This window comes from Opisthocomus hoazin, chromosome 32 (genome assembly GCF_030867145.1).
Source record: "Opisthocomus hoazin isolate bOpiHoa1 chromosome 32, bOpiHoa1.hap1, whole genome shotgun sequence".
Taxonomy (NCBI): domain Eukaryota; kingdom Metazoa; phylum Chordata; class Aves; order Opisthocomiformes; family Opisthocomidae; genus Opisthocomus; species Opisthocomus hoazin.
The window spans coordinates 2,105,428-2,125,021 of record NC_134445.1 but is presented as its reverse complement, the minus strand read 5'-3'; the positions used below and the strand labels follow the sequence as shown (position 1 = coordinate 2,125,021).

The 19,594-nt window shown below is 65.1% G+C and overlaps 1 protein-coding gene across 5 annotated transcripts in view; it reads right to left on the bottom strand.

Moving 5' to 3' along the window:
• Positions 1-1,773: 1,773 nt before the first annotated feature.
• The window catches only part of LRP1 (LDL receptor related protein 1), an 88,610-nt gene continuing 70,789 nt past the window's right edge, over positions 1,774-19,594 (bottom strand). For 4 of the 5 annotated variants that reach the window (XM_075445798.1, XM_075445799.1, XM_075445796.1 and 1 more), the window contains 37 exons: positions 19,278-19,400; positions 18,714-18,854; positions 18,443-18,630; positions 17,989-18,172; positions 17,680-17,765; positions 17,197-17,316; positions 16,614-16,801; positions 16,149-16,354; positions 15,753-15,941; positions 15,392-15,540; positions 14,805-14,898; positions 14,260-14,376; positions 14,030-14,149; positions 13,364-13,486; positions 12,860-12,985; positions 12,461-12,577; positions 10,433-10,539; positions 10,113-10,245; positions 9,732-9,851; positions 9,107-9,229; positions 8,693-8,836; positions 8,467-8,601; positions 8,105-8,224; positions 7,561-7,832; positions 7,291-7,469; positions 6,890-6,996; positions 6,556-6,672; positions 6,047-6,223; positions 5,534-5,674; positions 5,284-5,457; positions 5,033-5,194; positions 4,596-4,770; positions 4,122-4,226; positions 3,858-3,922; positions 3,506-3,593; positions 3,181-3,325; positions 1,774-2,817 (listed from right to left, as the gene is read on the bottom strand). In XM_075445798.1, coding sequence (XP_075301913.1) covers positions 2,677-2,817; positions 3,181-3,325; positions 3,506-3,593; positions 3,858-3,922; positions 4,122-4,226; positions 4,596-4,770; positions 5,033-5,194; positions 5,284-5,457; positions 5,534-5,674; positions 6,047-6,223; positions 6,556-6,672; positions 6,890-6,996; positions 7,291-7,469; positions 7,561-7,832; positions 8,105-8,224; positions 8,467-8,601; positions 8,693-8,836; positions 9,107-9,229; positions 9,732-9,851; positions 10,113-10,245; positions 10,433-10,539; positions 12,461-12,577; positions 12,860-12,985; positions 13,364-13,486; positions 14,030-14,149; positions 14,260-14,376; positions 14,805-14,898; positions 15,392-15,540; positions 15,753-15,941; positions 16,149-16,354; positions 16,614-16,801; positions 17,197-17,316; positions 17,680-17,765; positions 17,989-18,172; positions 18,443-18,630; positions 18,714-18,854; positions 19,278-19,400 — 5,201 coding nt within the window. In that variant the 3' untranslated portion in view covers positions 1,774-2,676. Of the gene's footprint in view, positions 2,818-3,180; positions 3,326-3,505; positions 3,594-3,857; positions 3,923-4,121; positions 4,227-4,595; positions 4,771-5,032; positions 5,195-5,283; positions 5,458-5,533; positions 5,675-6,046; positions 6,224-6,555; positions 6,673-6,889; positions 6,997-7,290; positions 7,470-7,560; positions 7,833-8,104; positions 8,225-8,466; positions 8,602-8,692; positions 8,837-9,106; positions 9,230-9,731; positions 9,852-10,112; positions 10,246-10,432; positions 10,540-12,460; positions 12,578-12,859; positions 12,986-13,363; positions 13,487-14,029; positions 14,150-14,259; positions 14,377-14,804; positions 14,899-15,391; positions 15,541-15,752; positions 15,942-16,148; positions 16,355-16,613; positions 16,802-17,196; positions 17,317-17,679; positions 17,766-17,988; positions 18,173-18,442; positions 18,631-18,713; positions 18,855-19,277; positions 19,401-19,594 lie in introns of those variants that run through there. The other variant, XM_075445800.1, reaches the window with a different exon arrangement.

Below are 19,594 nucleotides of genomic sequence, written 5' to 3'. Positions count from 1 at the left end.
CAGCCCCCCAGACTGTGCCAGCACCCAGCCACAGCACCGCTGCTGCAGGGGCACGGGGCACCACGCAGCCGGGGTCCGCAGCTGGGGTGCAGGGGAGTCCTCCCTCCTGGGAAGGCCCCTGCAGCCCAGCACTGCCGAGCGGTGCGAGAGCCGCTGCCAGCGCCGCGGCCCGTGATCCCCGCTCCCCACGCTGGCAGGAGCCTCCACGCCCCTCTCCCTGCCCTGCCGGGACCCCACAGCAATCCCCCCGGGGACCCAAGCGCTGGCTCCCCTCCCAGTGCTGCATTTACCCCATTTGCCCCACGGCCACGGAAGGGATGGGGCGGCTGAACCCCAGCGCTGTGCGGGGCCAACCTCGCGGCACGGCCCGCGGACCCTCCAGACCCGCTACCCCTGCATGGCGGGGCCTCTCCCTGCGCTGCCGGAGAGAGCTCCAGAAAGGGTCCCGGTGTCCCTGCTGGTCTCACCAGGGAGCAAAGGGACACCGGGGTCTTCGACAGGTCCAGGGGGCTCTGAGAAGACCCCTCCCACACAATCAACAGCCCACTGGCCTAAGAGCTGCGAGGGCAGAGGCACAGCAAGGGGAAACAACGGAAAGTTTAAAAAAATTGAAAAGATTGAAGGAAAAAGAAGAGAAAAGGGGGAGGGAGGGAGAGGGGAAAGCGAGGCAAAAAACCTCTAGAGGAGATATAAGAAACCGATAAGGGAACAAAGAGCCGGGATCGAAATAGATCTGAGGGCCGCGCCGGATCCCTGTGCGGAGGGGTGGGGGCTGCTTCAAAGGCAGCGGCCGCGTCCTCGGCTCGGCGCCCGCGGGAGGCCGGGGCCGGGCGCCGAGCGGGGCCGTCGAGACGCGGCCGGGGCTGCCCCGGGCCCCCCCCGGCCCTGGGCTCCCCTCGCGACCCGCACCCGGCCCCGCGGCCGCGGCCCCGGCACACGGCGGGTCCGAGCGGGCCGGGCAGAGCGCGGCAGCCGGCCCCCGGCCCCGAGCGCCGGGCAGCCCGAGCCCCCGGCCGGCCGGGCCGTGCGGGTGGTCCCTCCCCAGCCCCCGCCCAGCTCCCGGTGCCGCCCCGGCCATTCCTGCCGGCCGCGGCCCAGCGCCCGGTGCCCCGGGGCTGTGCGGGGGGAAGTGTGGTCGGGGCGGGGAGCGGGGGGGGGGGGCGGGGGGAGCAGGGCCACCCGAGCGGCCTCTGGGAAGGGGACGGACGTTGGGCACGCGCTCGCCGCCCGCGCCTCTGCCCCCCCGCCCCCCGCGGGAGGCTGTGCGGGACGGGGCCGCGCGCCCGCGCCTCGGCACGCGGGGCGGGCACACGGGGGGCACTCGGGGTGCGCGTGCAGCCCCCCCCGCTCAGTTCTCGAGGGCGGCGGCGCCACCTGGTGGCGGCTTCCGGGACCGCGCGCCGCCGCTGCCCTGTGCTCGGGGCCGGTGCCCGCTGCCCGGTGCCCGGGAGTGTTCCCGCTCCCCGCAGCGCAGCGGAGGAGCCGCCGCAGCCCGGGGCCCCGGGAGGTGCCGCGGGCAGCGCGGAGCCGCCGCACCCGCGTGCGCACCGCGTGCGCCACCCCAGCGGCACGTGCGCCGCGCCCCGGGAGCGCCCCGGCAGCACGACACGCGCACGCACGCACCGCGCTCCCCCCGCCGCACCCCGCGTGCCCCCCGCGCGCGCCCAGGGCCCGGCGGCTCCCGGGGAGCTGCGGCCCGGCCGGCACCGCCGCCCGGGGTCCCCTCCGCCCCCGGCCCCCTGCACGCGCCTCCCACCAACCAGCAGCCTGCGCTTCAGTTTTAAAAAATTTTATTTATAACAATATCTGTTTTGTTTAGTTGTAAAGTAATCCAGCAAAAATTATGAAAACATTTCCCCCCGATAAAAGGATGGGGTCGCCCCCGCCCTCCCCCCACATGCTCGTATTTGTTTCTACTACAAAAGCTAGATCAGTTCCATGGTTCCTGTTGGGTTTTTTCCTGTTAAAAAATGTGCAGGTTGGCGAGCGGGCAACGAGCCGGAGCGAGAGGCCACGGGGCCGGGCCCGCCAGCGACAGGGACCCTCCGCACCACAGCGGGGCTGGGGGCTCCCGTGGGGGCCTTTGTCCCTGCCCCCTGTAACAGTCGGGCAGAGTCGAGGATGGCGGGTGAGGAGGGAGGGGAACGGAGGCCAAGCTGCAGGAGAAGGGGGGACCCGGGGGGCAGCAGATCTGGGGGGAAGGAAACAGGGCCCCCGGAGAGGGAAGCTGCAGGGGCCAGGGGGGCCAGAGCCAAGAGCTGGGGAGCGTGCGGCCTCCGCTCTGCCTCCCTCGTGCCTGTACCCCACGTACCGGTAACCCCGGGTCTCCTGCGAGCCCCGGCGGCAGCGGCCCCAGCGAGTCCGTCCTGGCACAGCGACCGTGCCGCCGTCCCTGCTCCGAAACGCTGGCTTGTCCCGCGGGTGGGAGGGGGTGGGGAGGGCAATGTAAAGAGATTTAAAATAAACCAAAGCCAGATCTGGCAATGAGAGGCGCCGAGGCCTGGTACCGGGGAATATACAGGTAATAATACTGCTCACATAGAAAAGTAATAATCCTTCATTTGTACATTTATACAGTGGCTCTTGGCTCCCCCGGCCCCCACCCGCCTCCTGCAATGGGTGTCTGTGCCAGGCCTGGGCGCCAGGGCCCGGCGGCCCTTCACCCCTGTCCTGCCCCTATGCCAGGGGGTCCGCCAGGTCGTCGTCTGCGCCCCGCGACAGCAGCTCCCGCTTCTCGTCCGTGCTGGCCAGCGAGTTGCGGCTGTTGTGGGCGCCCATGTACAGCGTGGCGTAGACAGGGTTGGTGAAGTTGGTGGGCTGCGGAGAGGAGGGAGCCGGTGGGAGGGGGCACAGACACCTCCCTCCCCAGCAGCGCGGTCCCAGAGGCGTCCCCTGCCCCGGGGTGCTTCGGTGAGAGCCTGCACCAGCCACGACCTCCTCTCTGTACAGCACCACTGACCCTGTGGCTGCTGCTGTCCCTCCCCACAGCCTCCACTCCCGAAGCCTTTGCAGCCCCTCGGAGCTCCTCAGCCTCCTCTGCAGAGAGCAGCCCCAGGGAGCCCCGACACTGACGCAGCAACGTGCCCCCCACCTCGGCACGTGCCCCTCTGCATCCCCTGCGCTGCGCTGGGTCCCACGCAGCTGCTGGCCCCTCTGTGCCACAGCGGCCCCACTCCTCACCTTGTCAGGGTCCAGGGCAAAGTCCGCATCCAGCAGCTCCCCCACGTCATCGTCGGGCTCCCCCTCGTACATTTTGTAGGTAGGGTTCCCAATCTCCACATTCATGGCACCGTTTGTCATCCGCTGGTGCTGGAAGCCCTTGGCGCTGTGGAGGGTGTGAGACCGGGGGTCAGCGCCAGCAACGCGGGGTGCAGCAAACGGAGCCCCCGCCCCAGCAGCGGTGCTGCTCGTTTGTCCCGCGAAATCGAGGCGCTCATGCCCTGCAAGGAGGATTTCCGTCCTCACTGGGAGCGCTGGCTTCTGGCCCCCAACAACCCGAACTCACCCTTTAATCCTCCACTTGTACCAGACAAAAGCCACCACGGTGAGGAGGATCAGCAGCAGCAGGATGGGGATGACAATTGAGGCCGTTCCTGAGGGACAAGAGGGGCAGGTGGTCAGAGCACGCGCGGGGGCTGGTGACCGCACGCCCTGAGCCCCCGGCAGCAGCGGGTCCAGCGGCCCGTGCTGGCCTGCCCGTGAGAAAGGACCTGCCCCTTCTCCCACCCCCGAGAACGGGACTCCGGAGTTGCACGGGGACATGAGGCAACCCCAGCTTCACAGGCAAATACACAACCCTGACCCCGGCACAGTGTCGGGGCTCGCGGTGCCCCCCGGGAGGACTGCCCCATACGTACGGTTGCTCTGCTGCTCGCCGACGATGAAGTCCTCACAGCGTGTCCCCGTCACCCCCGCCGGGCACCTGAGAGCGCAGGGAGAGCACGGGGGTTAGCAGGGCAGGACAGCATGCGGGGAGGGGGAGGGAGAGATGGGGCACAGACCTGGGCATCGAGGGGGGCACACAGATTGGGGTCTGTCAGTCACATGCTCCCTCTGCCTGGGGGGGCAAGTAGCCCGCCCACAGTCCCCCCTGCCCCCCCCCGGACCCCAGCTCTGCTTACAGGCACTCGGGCAGCTGCGTCTTGTCGCTGATGGAGCAGGTACCACCATGCAGGCAGTAACTGTCGCAGGTCAGGCAGCTGGGCGCTATCTTGCCGTCCGGGCAGCTGTGGGGAGAACGCATGGAGCACATCAGGCACACGTGTACCCCCGGTCTGCTCCCTGCCCCACTGCCCAGCACCCAGGACTCTGCTTGCTGTAAGCTGTTAGCTCATCCCTCTGGCATGGCTCACGGCTGTGCCACACTGACGGCTCTCGGGACATCAGGATGGGCTTGGGGGAGAGACACCTCCATTGCCCCCACCCAGGGTCCTGAGATCCCCCAGATTTCTTAACTGCCCTGAATTACTGACCCAGCATCTCTCAGCTGTGGCTGATTCCCAGTGATCTGGCCACAGCAACACAGGCTTTTTTCTCGGGTCCTTGTGCCCATCATCCCCTGTTCCTCCCTTGAGTTTAATGTCCTCGGCACCTACATGCAGGAGACTTCTCCGCTCTGCTTGTTGATGCTGCACTTGCCCTCCTGGCACCGGGAGCACTTGTTGTCCTGGCACTGGGTGCCCTCGAACTGCGGAGGGCAGCGGCACTGCTTGGCGCCGCTGGCCGTCATCTGGCAGACGCCCTCGTTCTCACAGTAGTCGAAGCACTGCCCTGCAGGCGATGGCGGGGTCAGGGTGGGCAGCCCCACGTCGGCCCCCCTGCAGCGCTGCCGGCAGCCCTGGTCCCCCATGGAGCACCCACCCCACCTCGGGTTCCCAGAGAGCATCCCCCAGAACAGGGGCACCCGTGAGTCCATCCTCTCAGGTGCTGTCCCCAGAGGTCCCCAAGGAGCAGCCCCCAGGAGAGGGGACCCGGCAGCCAGACCTCCCAGGCGCCGTCCCCAGCCGCGCTCACCCCAGCAGGCAGCACTCACGGTACTGGCAGCGGTCCCCGATGAAGGTGGGCAGGCAGCGGCAGTTGGGCTGGTTGCCCTGGTTGACGGTGCAGCTGCCGTTGTTCAGGCAGTAGTCGGTGCAGACTTGCTGGTTGCACCGGGGCCCCGTGAAGCCGGTGGGGCAGCGGCAGGTCGGCATGCCTGCGAACAAGAGCCGTCAGCGTGCTCCTCGTGTGCCGCCTGGCTGCCCAGGACCGGCCCCGACCCCCGGCTCGCCCCAGCAGCCTCACCGGACGGGGAGGCAGCGCACGTGCCCCCGTTCTGGCAGTAGTCCCAGCACTGGTCGATCTGGCACTTGTCCCCGTTGTAGCGCGGCTGGCAGCGGCACTTGGCCTGCTTGCGGGCGTTGAGGAAGCAGCTGCCACCGTTCAGGCAGACCAGGTCGCAGGTGTCGGTGGTGGGCACTGGGAGGGAGGCATGGAGGTGAGCAGGTCCCACGCGGTGTGGGTCCCTCCCCCCAGCCTCCCCCGGACCACCCACCGACGGGGGAGACGGTGGGCGAGGGAACGACCACGCAGGTGCCATTGTCCAGGCGCTTGCCGTTGGGGCAGGTGCAGACGGGGCCGCTGGGGCTGAGCAGGCAGAGCCATTCGCACTTCTTGCGGTCGCAAGGGTTGGTCACTGCCGAGAGGGGTGAGGACAGCAGAGTGACCCACTGCCCTCCTGGCACATGACGACCCCCCAGCAGCTTCAGGACATCACCCACAGCCCTACAGCTGCGCAAGACCTGTGCCCGTCCCTTGGTTCCCTGGGGTCGCCAGCTGACAGCTTGCCATTGCAGCTGGGGTCCCCAGAACCCACCCCACCACCCCCCTGCTCTGCCCACACCGGCGCCCTCCACTTTGGGCAGGGAAGCTGGGTGCCTGAGTCCCCTCTTGCCCCAAGCTCTGCCAGTGCTCCCCTGGCCCTCTGGCACCCTGCATCGGAGACCAGGCCCTGGGCACCTCCCTCCCACCTCGGGAGCAGGGCGGGGGTCCCGGGCCCAGCACACACCCTCCGGTTGCTTGTACTGGTGGTAGAGCACGACGTCAGTGGCATGGTTGAGGCCAGATGTCAGGTTGGTGACAGCCTTGTGCCCAAACTTGTGGATCTTGAAGATGCGGTTGTTGATGTAGGTGACACCGTAGATGTAGTCCTCAAAGATGTCAATGCTGAAAGGATGGCTCAGCCCTGGGGAAGCAAAGCGGGGGGATGTGCAGGCAGAGGCAGCATGGCTGGTTGCTCGCTGACTGGGGGTTTGGGCGGATTTGAGGCTAGGGCCTTCCACCCTGTACGAGGGGGACGGTGTTCGGGGGACAGCAGTGCCAGCAGGCTGTGGTCCTGCTACGGAGCATTTAATAAGGAAAACCTGCTCTCACTGCCATCCGCTGAGCATCCCTGGCTCAGCGCTGGGGTCTGCCCTGCAGCCCAACCCAGGCCAGGGGTCCCAGGGAGCTGGGACTTCACCCCCTGGCAGGTCCCTCTCCTCCCTGCTGCTCCGGGGGGTCTCGGGTGCTGCTTACCCTTCTTGTTGTCGATGGCCACAACGGGGTCCGTGCCGTTAAGGCGGATGCTGCCGATGACAGAGAGCTTGGCGTCGGCCCAGTACAGCCGCTCGTTGTGGTAGTCCACAGCCAGGCCTGAGGGTGTACACACCCCCTGGTGAGCTACAAGCCCCCAGCCCACCCAGAGCGCCTCCTGACCACACGACCAGAAGGGCAGCCCCCCCCCCCGCCACTCCTGTCACGGGGCTCAGAGCTCCCAGGCTGAGCCTCCCCAACACGAGCAGCTTGTACGCCACTCCCGTCAAGACTCTTTTGCCACCCTCACGCCCTCCTGGCAGCTGTCTTTGTTCACCTGTTGGCCACTGGATGTTGTCCTGCACCAGGGTCTCGCGCAGTGTCCCATCCATAGCGGCCGTCTCGATCTTGGGGTGGTTGCCCCAGTCTGACCAGTACATAGTCCTGCAAAGGATACGGGCAGGTCATTCCTGGCATGGGAGCAAGGCGAGGAAAAGCAGGACAGGCTGACGCCCCATCAGTGGAGAAACCCTCCCGCATTCTCCCACAGGGTCCAGGAGTCACTGATGGGACCCCAGTGGGCCAGCTGACTCCAAGGCACAGCAACTCGAGCTTACGCAGAGAGTGATGCTGGGGCACAGGGAGCTTCCACCATGGACAGGCTTGTTGGTGACAGAACAAGCTGTTCTGGGGAGAAGGCTGGGCAGAGGCAAGGGAGAAAGGGCTTGAGTCTCTCACCCCCTAAGCGGGTCGACTACGATGGCGTGGGGCTCATCAATCATGCCCGAGATCAGCGTCTTGCGATTCTCGCCTTTCATCTGCGCCACCTCAATGACATCCCGCCCCGAGTCTGTCCAGTAGATGTTCCCAGCAACCCAGTCGATGGCAATTCCCCGTGGCATCTTCAGCCCCGAGATCTGTGAACAGCAGAAAGGGGGGAGAGGTGAGGGCAGAGGACACCAGCAGCCTGGCCTCAGTGCCTCCCACCGGGCCCCTGACAGAGCTCACGTTCAGGTGGGTGACGCCGCCGTCGATCTGGCGCCGGTTACGGTTGGAGGCGGTGGAGGCAGCGGAAGAGGCAGGTAGCTCCCGGTATGAGATCCTGCCCGTGTGCCAGTTGGTCCAGTAGATCTTGTTGCCCTTGACATAGATGTCCATGGCATCAATGCGCACGTTCTCGTCGCCCTGGAAGGCTGGCTCGTAGGCCGAGTTGGGGTTGAAGGGGTACATGCTCCGGATCTTGTTGTCATCCGCGATGTAGAGGATCTGGTGCTCGGAGCCTGCAGAGGAGGAGCTGTCGGCATGGGCTGGGCCAGGGCAGGCAGGTCAGCCCTCCTCCACAGTGGAGCAGGGGACAGGGTCGCTGGGGGCTCGGCACCCTGTTGGGGCTTGCTCTACCAGGGAAGGACAGACCGATGGCACCGGCAGTGCCAGAAGGAAGGGTGGGCAGAGGTGCAGGGAGAGGAGGAGGAGCAGGAAGGGAAGAGCGGCTGGGCCCGGCAGGGTGGCATGGGCATACACACATCTGTGTGCTCCCCTGTTCCCTCCTCACCTTCTGCCTTGCACATGTTGTCTGTCTTCATGAAGTTCTTGGCGCAGCTGCAGACGTGGGAGCCCTTGGTGTTGTTGCAGAGCTGGGAGCAGGTCCCGAAGCGCAGGCACTCGTTGACGTCTAGGCAGCACGAGACGGGAGTCAGCAGGGAGACCGGGAGGGTGTCCCCTCACTGGGGGCTGGTCTGCGCCACCCAGGGCTCGGACACTCAGCCTCTCCCCGTTCCCCACGTTTGTGCCCCAAGGACACCATTTCTGGTGCCCCAGCCATTCCACAGGCCTGAAGACACATCTTACTGGCAAAAACCAACTGTAAGCGCGACAGCCCGACCCCAAGCCCTCTCCAGCAGCAGCAGGAGGTACCTTGGCAGGAATTCTTGTCTGGCACCTTCTGGAAGCCTCTGCGGCACGTGCAGTACGTGGTGGACCGCGACTGAATGCACTGGGCTTCATCACCGCACATGGTGGTGTTGGTCATGCAGTCGTACGACTTGTGGTCTGGGGTGGGACGCGGAGTCAGCACCTCTGCTGTCGTAGCTTCCCCAGCATTCACCCTCGGCCCGCCCCGCCCCCCCATCTGCCCACCCACCGTGGGAGCAGGACTCCTCGTCGGAGCCATCTCCACAGTCGTCGAAGAAGTTGCAGCGGAGATTGGCGCTGATGCACTTCTTGTTCTCGCACAGGAACTCGTTCTTGTCCTGGCTGCAGCTCTTGGGCTTGGCCGTGGGCGACTCTGCGGGAGCACAGGGAGTGGCTGTGCTGCTCTGCGTCCCCGGGCACCCAGCCCCGCCGGAGCCTCAGGGTGCGAACGGTGTGGAAGGGACCAGGCAGGGAATCAGGACGACTGCACCCGCCTCCCGGTTTTGCGAAGAAGTAGTGGGCAAACCAACCCCCAGTGCCTGGGCTGGACGCAGGGCCCTGCGAGGACCAGCCCGAGGGCGGTGGTGACGCACTGCCCCGTCCACGCCGGCGCAGAGCAGCGCCCGTGGGCGGCCCCACTCACCGCAGTCCTTCTCATCCGTGTTGTCTCCACAATTGTCAATGCCGTCGCACTGTCGACCGATCCACAGACATACCCGGTCATTCTTGCAGCGGAACGGTCTGTTGGGGGGACACTGGAATTTCACTGCACCAGCAAACAGAAACAAACGGTGACGGTGAAAGGAGACGCCATAGCCAGGCGGCCACACTTGTCACAAGCTGCTGCTCAGCCTCTGCCCGCTCTCCGGGGAGGCCTGTCCCGCCAGGGCGAGCAGGTTCCAGAGACTGAAGCGAAGAGACTGAAGCAAAGACAATCGCGCGGTTGCTGGCCCAGCTGGAGGAGGGTCAGCCCTCTTCTCACCCAGCCCCCTGCCCTCGCCGTCCCCGCACTCCTCTGCCAGCCCCATGCCCGGCTCAGCACCTCTGCAACTCCGCTCTCTCGACCGGAGCCACCTCCTGCCCCTTGGCCCCACCATCTGCCCCCAAGGGGACCCATCTAGAGGGGACGTGCGGAGCTGCCAGAGACACCCGCAGTCCCCCCAGACACCCACAGTGCTGCCCAGGCTCTGGGACTGTCGCCCCTGTGTGGGGATGCTGGGGGCAGGGGCCTTGCCGGGAGCGGGGAGAGGTAACACAGCGTCACTCACAGCACTCCTCGGGGTTCTCATCCGAGTTATCCCCGCAGTCATCTTCCCCGTCGCACTTCCAGGCCAGGGGCTTGCACAGCGTGTTGTTGCACTGGAACTCGTCCAGGGGACAAGTGCGCACTGTGACAGCACAGGGCAGGAGGACACATGTCAGACGGGGCTGCCTGGCCGCCGGAACGCTGGTCTGAGGTCGCAGCTCCAGTTTCCAGCATAACTAGGGGTTCTCCAGGGCTCGGATGTGTCCGTGCACGCCCAGGGGCCGGGCAGAGCAGTGCTGATACGCACAGGGGAATGCTCCCACCCACACTGGGTCACAGGAGACACGAGGGCACGGTGGGGAAGACCACCAGCCCCGAGGGAGCCATGCAGCGCTGCCATTACCCCCAGTGCCGCAGTTCTCCTCATCGGTGCCGTCCATGCAGTCCGCATCGGCGTCGCAGCGCCAGCGCATGGGGATGCAGTGCCCGTTCTTGCACTGGAACTGGTCGAACTCGCAGCGTGGCGTGCAGTCTTTCTGCAGGGGAAGGGACAGCAGTCAGCAGGGACAGCCCTGGCCGTGGCTGCAGCCAGGACCAGGCTCTCAGCCCCGACTTTGTGGCGGGGGACCACCGGCAGAGGCAGACTGGGAGGGACATGTCCCCGCTCCCACGCGTGGGCAGGGCGAGGGCGCTGGCAGGGAGCCCCTGCCCTCGGTACTGTACCTCGTCAGAGCCATCTGCACAGTCGTGGTCCCCATCGCACTTCCACCTCCCGGCAATGCAGCGGCCGTTGGCACACGAGAACTCGCTCTCCGAGCAGGGCCGGGGTGCTGGGGACAGAGAACACAGGGCGTCCCCCTGAGCACGGGCTGTGAGGGCAGGTGTCCCTGGCAGGTGTCCCTGGCCAGCAGTGTGGGGCACACAGGCTGACAGAGACACATGTCTAGTGGTGCTGGGGACAGGATGGGGTGCAAGCAGAGCGGCGGGAGCTGCCAGAGAGGGGCATGGCCAATACCACCTCCCAGCCCCCTTCCCAGCCCCCTTCCAGGCTCCCAGCTCCCGGAGAAATGGGGCTTTTGGGGGGTACTATGCTTGTACAGGCTCCTTTCTGGCAGCTTGCCGGCTGCACGTGTGCCCCGGGTCACTCTCCAGCGAAGGCAGCACGAGCCCCCCAGACCGCTGCTGCCCATGCCTGCTGCCCCGCCGGCAGCTGCCGGCAGGAGCAAAGGCAGCGGCACACTGGCGAGGTCCGGCAGAGCTGGCACCCCCGTCCCCCCTCGCAGGGCATGGGGACAGACTCCCTGCACAGCTCCATGCACCCGCTGGGCACCGGCACCCTTGGTGCCAGATCCGTCTGCGGGAGGATGGCCCGTCGCACGGCCTCCCACCCGGACGGCTCTCGGGACCCTTCCCCTGCCCATCGCCCCACGAGGCCCCGGGTGCAGGACGTGTCGGGGCAGGCAGTCCCTCCGGCCACAGCGCAGAAGCCGACAGGACTGCAGGGGAGGAGGCGGGCAGGGGGTCTCCAGCTGGAGCAGGAAGGGGCAAGGTGGGGACAGATTTTGGAGGCAAGTATGAGCCATGCATGGGCCTCGGCAGTGGAGGCAGCAGGATCGGACCCTTCCTGACTGCGGCTCCAGTGGAGGGAAATGCTGGTGCTGACACTCAGTAAATCCAGATGGGTTGTCCAGGCCCGACCCCTCTGCCCTCACCTAGAATTTATTGTCTTCATTTGTCTTAGAAAGACTGTACATGGAATTAAAAGATTTTGGCAGGAACCTACCTCTGAGCGCCCCATAACGACAGTGTGAAAATGGAGAAAAACATAAGATGAAGTGAAATGGCACAAACTCAAAAACACGACGTGAAATCAACAGAAAAGAAAAAAAAAAAAGTTGCACCCTGGAGAGCTCCAGGGAGACAGAGGAACCCGCGGCGGGCGCTGCACGGTGGGAAGAGGGTCTGGCTCTGCCCAGACCCCTGCAGCTGGCACCAGACCCCAGTGCCACCCCACGGGCAGCCTGGGCCCCTCCGGAGCGATGGGACTGGGCTCCTGCCTGCAGCAGAGCCTCAGAAGCTCTCGTCCACATGGACAGCCACTGTCCCCTGCGGCGCAGCAGGGTGGGTGCTGCCACAGCTCCGCTACCAAGCTCATTAAAGAGCAGCAACTTGGTCATCTGCCACAGCTGTGGGGACCACCCCCCTTCCTGCACACTGGTCCAGGTCCAGGCTTGCGACCCGGGCTCAGGTGGTTCCACAGCTCCCCTCCCAAAGGCCCAGCGTGTCCCCGCCGCCTTCCCAGGCCAGACCGCTTCAAAGGGTGCTGCCTGCCAGGCTGGGGCCAGAGCATGGGGCGACGGTTTAGAGCGAAGCTGCTCCACGGCGTGTGGGATGAGGCACCTGTGAGCCCCACGGGTGAGCATGGCCACGCAGGGCCCACGTGCTGCCTGCTGTGCAGGGCGCTGGGGTCACCTCCTCCCTTCTACCTGTCCTGCCTGGGGCTTCTGGGAACAGCCAGCAGCCGAGCCCTGGCTGCAGGACCAGGCTAGCCAGAGCCCTGCGCCAGGCATGGCCTGCCCAGGCGGAGAAGGCTGCTCCCCACGTTACCCAGCCATCAGACCCGGCCAGCCTGATGCTCCCTCCCGTAGCTGGGGGCACCGGCAGGCAGAGGGGCTGGGGGGACCTGGACTGCTCCCCTCTGCACTGCACAGCCAGTTCCCGGGACGGCAGAGGCTCAAAGGCAGCACGTACTGCAGCTCTCTTCATCCGAATTGTCCCCGCAGTCATTGTCGTAGTCGCACTGCCAGCGGCCCGGCACGCAGCGGTTGTTCTTGCAGCGGAACTGGTAAGGCTCACAGGTGCGCTCGTCTGCGAGGGACGAAACAGGGACAGGCGTCAGCACTGCCACCGCACAAGGGGAGGGACGGGCATGCCAGCCAGCGGGGCGGGCAGTGCTGCTCTCCGCCAGTCTCCTTCCAACCCAGCCTTGCCCATGCAGTCTGGAAAAAGAGCAGCTAACACCTCCCCCAGCTTCAGGCACACCAGGGACGAGGAGGGGACAGGGAGCGTCAGGGCAGCCTGACCCGCTGGGAAGGAGGGGGGCACAAGATGCCCTCTGGGCTCATTTCCCTAGCCCCCATTCCTGCTCACCGCACTCCTCCTTGGGCTCGTCGGACCCATCCCCGCAGTCGTCCTCCCCGTCGCACTTCCAGCGTGCTGGGATGCACCTGCCTGAGTCCTTGCACCGGAACTCGTCCACCCCACACGTCATTTGTGCTGGTGGGGAGAAACAAGGTGACGTGGACGTGGGGAGGAGAGGTGGGGTTAGCATGGCCAGGCACATTTCTTTCTCTGCAGGGCTGATGAACACCCTGTGCCAGCAGCCTGGAGCTGACTGCAGCCCCCCTGCTTGAAACAGGGGGAGCGAGGTTTCCCCTTTTCAAGCAGTTCTCTGGGCAGAAGTCAGGGAGAGGAGATCTCAGTGGGACAGACGCAGGCAGAGCCACCCCCACCACGACCGACTGCCTGCAGTGCCCGCAGGACTGAGCAGCACCCGCCGTCCCACAGGCAAAGACACACAGACGTGAGCGGCTGCAGGGGAGCTCCCTGTGCCAGCGTGGCCAGAGCTGCCCCCTCCCCACGCAGGCTGCTTACTGCAGTTGGCAGGTTCATCTGAGCCGTCCACGCAGTCGTTGTCCCGGTCACACACCCAGACACGGGGGATGCAGCGCTTGGTGATCGCGCACTGGAACTGGTTGGGGGCACAAGTCACCTCCGCTGCAGGAGGAACAAGCAGAGTCAGGAGGGGCAGGGGGGGCAGGCAGGGGTCTGCCAGCCACCGCCCCGCAAAAACCACCCTACAGAGCAGAGAGGCATGCAGACGCTCTGGGCATCGCAGCCAGAGTCTGGCCATGCTTGGTGACCACAGGCGCGAGAGGGGAGGGGAGCAGAGCCCCGTGGTGGCTCCAGAAGACTTGACCAGCTGCAGGGAGACAGCGCAGAAGCCACAAGATCCCTCAGCTGTGCAACAGGCTCAGTGCAAATCCACGGCAAATATCAAACTTGCCACTCTGAAGGATTTCAGGATTTCACTTGCACTAGGAAACAGAAGCGTCTGTAGGGGCAGCGGGGTGACAGTGGGCAGAGGCTTGGCGCGGGGCAGAGGTAAGGAGAAAGCCCCATGCCCGTGGGCAGGACCACCCAGAAGCCAGCCTGCAGAGGAGCCAATACCCAAAGACACGGACCTGACGCGGCACTGAACTCCTCACCCCTAACTGCGCACGGTCCCCGTCCCTGTCACGCTCCACAGCCCCCACTTACGGCAGTCCTTCTCGTCCTCGCCGTCACCACAGTTGTCCTGACCATTGCAGCGGAAAATGCCAGGGATGCAGCGGTTGGTGTTGGTGCATTTAAACTGGCTGGGCAGGCAGACGTGGATGTCTGGGAAGGGAGGCAGCACAGTCAGAAGCTGGCACGCTGCATCGCAGCCCTACCGGGACGCCGCAGCCCTGCTGCGCTTTGAGGGTCACGAGGGGCAGTGGAGAACCTACCACAATTGGCTTCATCCGAGTTGTCCTGGCAGTCGTTGTCTCCATCACAGATGAAGGCTGGGTTGGTGCAGATCCCAGTGGAGCACTGGAACTGCCCTGGCCTGCATTTGAACTCAGCTGTGGGGCAATAAGACAGGGTGAAACGCTTTGCTCTGGGGAACATTTTCAGGGCAAACCTTAAGCCCCTGCTTTTCCTTCTGGGGTCCTCAGCAGGGGCTGAGAAACCAGCACCCAGCCCTGGGCTCTGGCGCAGTGAAGGGGCAGCTCTGCTCCAGCACCAGCAGCTGGCTGTTGTCCTCCATGGGGCAACACGCCACGCAGGGACAGCATTACCCCACTGCTCCCTCAGCCTCATTAACGGGGAGCAGGGAGCAGCAGCGCTGTCCCGAAGGCAGAGCAGCCGCAGGGCTCTGGGGGACCAGCTGCACAAGCAGTGCCAGGCCGCTCCGGACCGCGCACCGATGCTGCAGGGCGGGCAAGAACCGGGCAGCGTGGCTGGGGGGCTGCGACACTGCGGGCTCTGCTCAGCACCACGCGGCACTCACGGCAGTCCTCTGGCTCGTCCGAACGGTCCCCGCAGTCGTCCTCGGTGTCGCATTTCCACCAGAAAGGGATGCACTTGTCATTCTTGCAGACGAACTGCAAGGGAGAGATGAGCACGTGAGGGCAGCTTGGAGTGCGGAGGCAGGACCCCAGCAGGCTTTGTCCCCAGGGAACGCTGCCAAGGGCACTGATCACTGTGCTGTCACTTCCCAGGCACCTCCAGGATGCTCTGTGTCCTGCCCTGGAGGCAAAGCCTTAACCCTGAGCCCACCCCACACAGCCTCTTGGGTTTGAGGGAGGGAGGGGGGCAGGCAGAAGGTGATGCCAGAATCGGGGGTTTCTGGCTCTCCCGGGCACCCCCAAATGAGCATGTGCTGGGAAATGCCGCAGCAGGGAGGTGTTGCATGTGCCTGGAGAAGGCGTGCGCACACCAGCACCCAGATGCACAGCGTGGGCACCAGCACAGGCAGAGGAGCTGGAACCTGGGGAACCCACGGCAGCAGGGACACGCACACAAGCACAGGCACACGCCTGCTGCAGCGGGGATGTCCACGCAGGCAGGTGCAGGCAGGGGCAGGCAGGCTGTTACCTGGCTGGCTGTGCAGTTGGAGACACAGGTTTTGCCATCACTGCCCAAGTAGAAGTTGGTGGGACAAGCACACTTGTGCCCCCCCCCTGGCGAGAGGAGGCAGAGGTTGCTGCAGCCGGCATTGCTGGTCTTGCAGGGATGGTTGGGAACTGGGGAGAGCAGGGAGAAAACTGTGAGTCAGAACAAGCTGGGGGACCCTCAGGGAGGCATGTGAACCCCCCAGCTGTGAGACCCTCCTCACCACACAAACCCCTCCCACACCCCCTGCCCAGCCTGGCGTCCCTTGGCACGTCGTGCCCAGCCTGGCTCCCACCCAGGGGCCAGGGCCCCCCCAGCTGCTGGGCCCCAGCCCCTGGCTCACCGTCGGGCTGGCGGTAGGGGTGGTAGATGTGGATGTCCATGGGGCGGTGCAGCGTGCTGATCAGCAGGGTCTTATTGGCTCCTGTCGTCTTGTGGGCCCGGTTGATGGACTTGGTTTCCCAGTCGGTCCAGTAAATGAAATCCTCAAAGAGGGTGAGTGCAAAGATGTGTGGGATGTCCTGGCTCAGCACTGCAAGGGGGAGCGGGCAGCTCAGTGAGGGGCCGCCCTACGCCACCCCCCCGACAGTGCAGCCCTTCTCCAGCGACAGCTCACCCGGGGAACAAACCCCCTGGTCAGAGACACGGAGGAGCCGCCCTGGCTCCTGCTCCCACAGCTGGTCCAGAGCCCATATCCCACCGAGGCAGCGCGGCGCCCCGGGAGCCCCGGCGCTCTCACCCGTGTGCCGGTTGGAGCCGTCCAGGCTGGCGAACTCGATGTAGTCCTCCCGTGCATCTGCCCAGTAGATCCGGCTGTTGATGTAGTCCAGAGTGAGGCCGTTGGGCCAAGTTATCTTGGTGTCAACGATGACGCTGCGGTTGGTGCCATCCATGCCAATCTTCCCGATCAGGGAGTGGTCCCCCCAGTCTGTCCAGTATAGGTAACTGGGGATGAAACAGAAGAACAGAGGGAGGCTGAGTCCAGCCCAAGCCACAGCCGCGACCGCACTCTGCCCACCACGTGTCTAAACCGAGGCGCCTGGGCACAGGGGTGCAGGGCAGACGGAAGCAGCCATGTGTCCTGGGGGCAAGCAGGGAAGGCCCCATCCCATCTCCCAGCCTCCAGGACTACGGCAAGATGGCAGAGGGGCCACCAGCCCCCACTCTGCATAGAGGGGAAGGTCCAGGTCCCCCCGGCTCTCACCCGTTCTGCACGTCCACCACCAGCGCCCGGGGCTCACGCAGGCCTGAGTTCACCAGCACAGTGCGGTAGGCACCGTTGAGCTTTGACACTTCGATGGTGTCCCGACCTTTGTCGCACCAGTACAGGTTGCCTCCCACCCAGTCCACAGCCAGCCCATCGGGGTTGCTGAGGCCAGTGCGGTGAAGAACCTGTTGGGAGAAAACAGAGATGTTGGGGCTGGACAGGGAGAACCAGACCCTGGACCCTCAGGGATGACAACATCCCCCTTTCCCAGCACATTGCCGCTGCAGATGGTCCTGCCCAGCTCCCCTTCCTCACTCCTCTCTTCCCTCAGCCCTCCTTGCCCTCTGCTTTGGGGCAGCGTGGAGCCCACCTCTGATTGGGATGGTGCTACAAAACATCATTGTAGCAACCTGGGCTGATGATGTGAGCCCAGTGATGACCCCAAAGCAGGGCTTGTGCCCTCTTCCCCGGTGGTCCTGGTGCCAGCCTGGATCCCTCCCAGCACCCTCTCTGTGCAGGAGGTGGGTGAGGACCAGCTGCCCGGACCGGGGATGCCCGAGGGGCAGCTGCAGTCCCCCACCTGAACGTTGCTCCCGTTGATGTGCATGCGACGGATCATGCTGCCCTGCGTGGTGACATCTGTCCAGTAGATCATCTGCTCCCGATAGTCAAAATCCAGAGCCACCGCATTGTTCAGACCCTGGGAGGAAGGAAGAAGTGCTGAAATACCCTCATCTGGTAGCACAGGGTCACGGGGGCTTTACAAAGACCAATGAGCCCCCAGCCTCTACTCCCAGTCCCGGCAGCAGAGAAGTTAAAAGCACCTACAGACAACTGCTGTGCAGCCCCTGCCTCGTAAAGGTCTGCTGCCAAAGAGCTACTGTTTACATGGGACCTCCTGTGTACCCCTAGCGAGAGCTGTTCTTTCTACAGGATCTACCATCTACCTGGGAAGCCAAGAGCCCAGACGCCCAGGTCTCACGCCCCGCAGGGCTCCTCTCGAACCCCGAGCCCCCGGCCACATGGGGCTGGTGCTCCCTCCTGCTCCCAGTTCCCCCCGCACCTGCTTGAGCAGTGTGTAGTTGGAGCCATCCAGGTTGAGCTTCCTCAGGTAGTACCGGTTGGCAAAGATGAGGAAGGGCTCTTCATCTGCACCAGGAAACCATGAGACGTGTCAGGTAAGTGCCACTGGGATGTGGGCAGATCTCCTGTGGACCCACTGCCCTCCCTGCCCCATTGCTTCCCAGCTCTCCTTTGCAAGTCGGGTGCAGTTACTTCATCCTGCGGAGCACCGTGACTGACTCCAACGTCAACAGCGTCCCACGGTCGCCAGAAGAGCATCCCTGCCTCCGAGTCCCCTCTTGGCTCTCACCTGTGACAGCTTTACAGCTGGTGGGGTTGTCAGGTTTGAGCTTGTAGCCCTCTGTGCACAGGCACTTGTAGCTCCCCAGAGTGTTGATGCACTTCTGGCTGCAGGGGTAGGTGGTGGAGCACTCGTCGATGTCAATGCACGTCTTCCCATCGTCCTTCAGCCGGAACCCGGGGCGGCATCTACACTGCAGGAGGCAACGCGGAGCTGTTAGACACACCCAGGGCCCGCACGCTGGGACACGGCAGGCATCACCGCGGCACAAGCAGGCTCAGGCACAGACAGCTTGCAGACATGAGAGCAGCACACACGGCCATGGGCCAGAAGTGCCCCTGTGTGCATCCCTTGCCCAGCTGGTGCAGGACAGAAGCAACCCTCACGCTAGGAGTGTCCGTGGAGGAGGAAGGGAGTGGGAGAGCATCCCTTCAACCGACCACTCCAGCCTGCAGGCCCCTACCTTGTACCCGATCTTGAGGTCCTCGCACTCCTGGGAACAGCCGCTCAGCTTCTTGTTGAGACACTCGTTGATGAAGCAGTTGAGCTCGTCCGAGCCGTCCGCGCAGTCGTTGTTGTTGTCGCAGAGCAGTGCCTCTGGGATGCACTTCCCGTTCTTGCAGAGGAAGAAGGAGTCGTTGCACTTGTTCTCTGCAGCAGGGCAGAGGCGGCGGCAGCGGTCAGCGTGAGGCGGCTGGGCAGCCCCACTGCCCGGTCGCGGCCCACGCAGGTACCTGGGCTGCTGCAGCGCGGGTTCTTGGGCGCCTCGTCCGAGTGGTCGTGGCAGTCGAACTCGCCGTCACACTCCCACTGCCTGTTGCTGAGGCAGCGGCCGTTGGCACAGCGGAACTCGTGGGGGCCGCAGGTTGGGTACTCTGCGGGAGGGCGGCAGGCTCAGACAGCGTGGCCCACCTTCCCGAGCCGGCCACGGGGCTCCACGGCGGCCGGGCTGCGCAGGGCCGTGGCACGGGTGCCCAAGCCTCCCTGCAGCCCTCCCCGGGAGGGCCAAGGAGGTGGCAAACGCAGCTGGTTTTGGATCTCTCGAAAAGCGGTCTGTGCCAGGGCAGACGTCCTGCAGCAGAGCTGGGGGGCAGCTCTCCTGTGGCCCTCAGGCATCAACCCCCCCCCGCTCCCTCTCCTGGCTCCCTGTCACCCTGCTCTCACATCCAGCCCCGTCTGGATGATGAATACTCTTCCAGGGTCCCGTCTCAAAGCCCAGGAGACCCAGTGTGGCTGCCAGGGCCCATGCTACAGGACACACGGCCCTCGCTGTCCTCCCCGGCCCCACGGACACCCACCACACTCTGGGGACTCGTCCGAGCCATCGCCGCAGTCATCATCGTGGTCACAGACGAAGTGCTTGGGAATGCACTGGCGGTTTCCACACATGAACTCCCGCTCCTCACACGTGTTGTTGTACACTGCAGTGAGGCATCGCTGTCAGCCCCTCGCCAGGCTGCGCGCTCTCCTGCCTCCCCCCCAGGCCCTTCATCTCGGGGTGCTGCGGACAAGAGCTGAGGCACAGCCTCCTTGGGGCAGGGACTCCCGCTCCTTCGCCCCCAGCCTGAGCCCAGGCCTCTGCCCTCGTCCTGCCGCTGCGAACAGCACTCGGGCA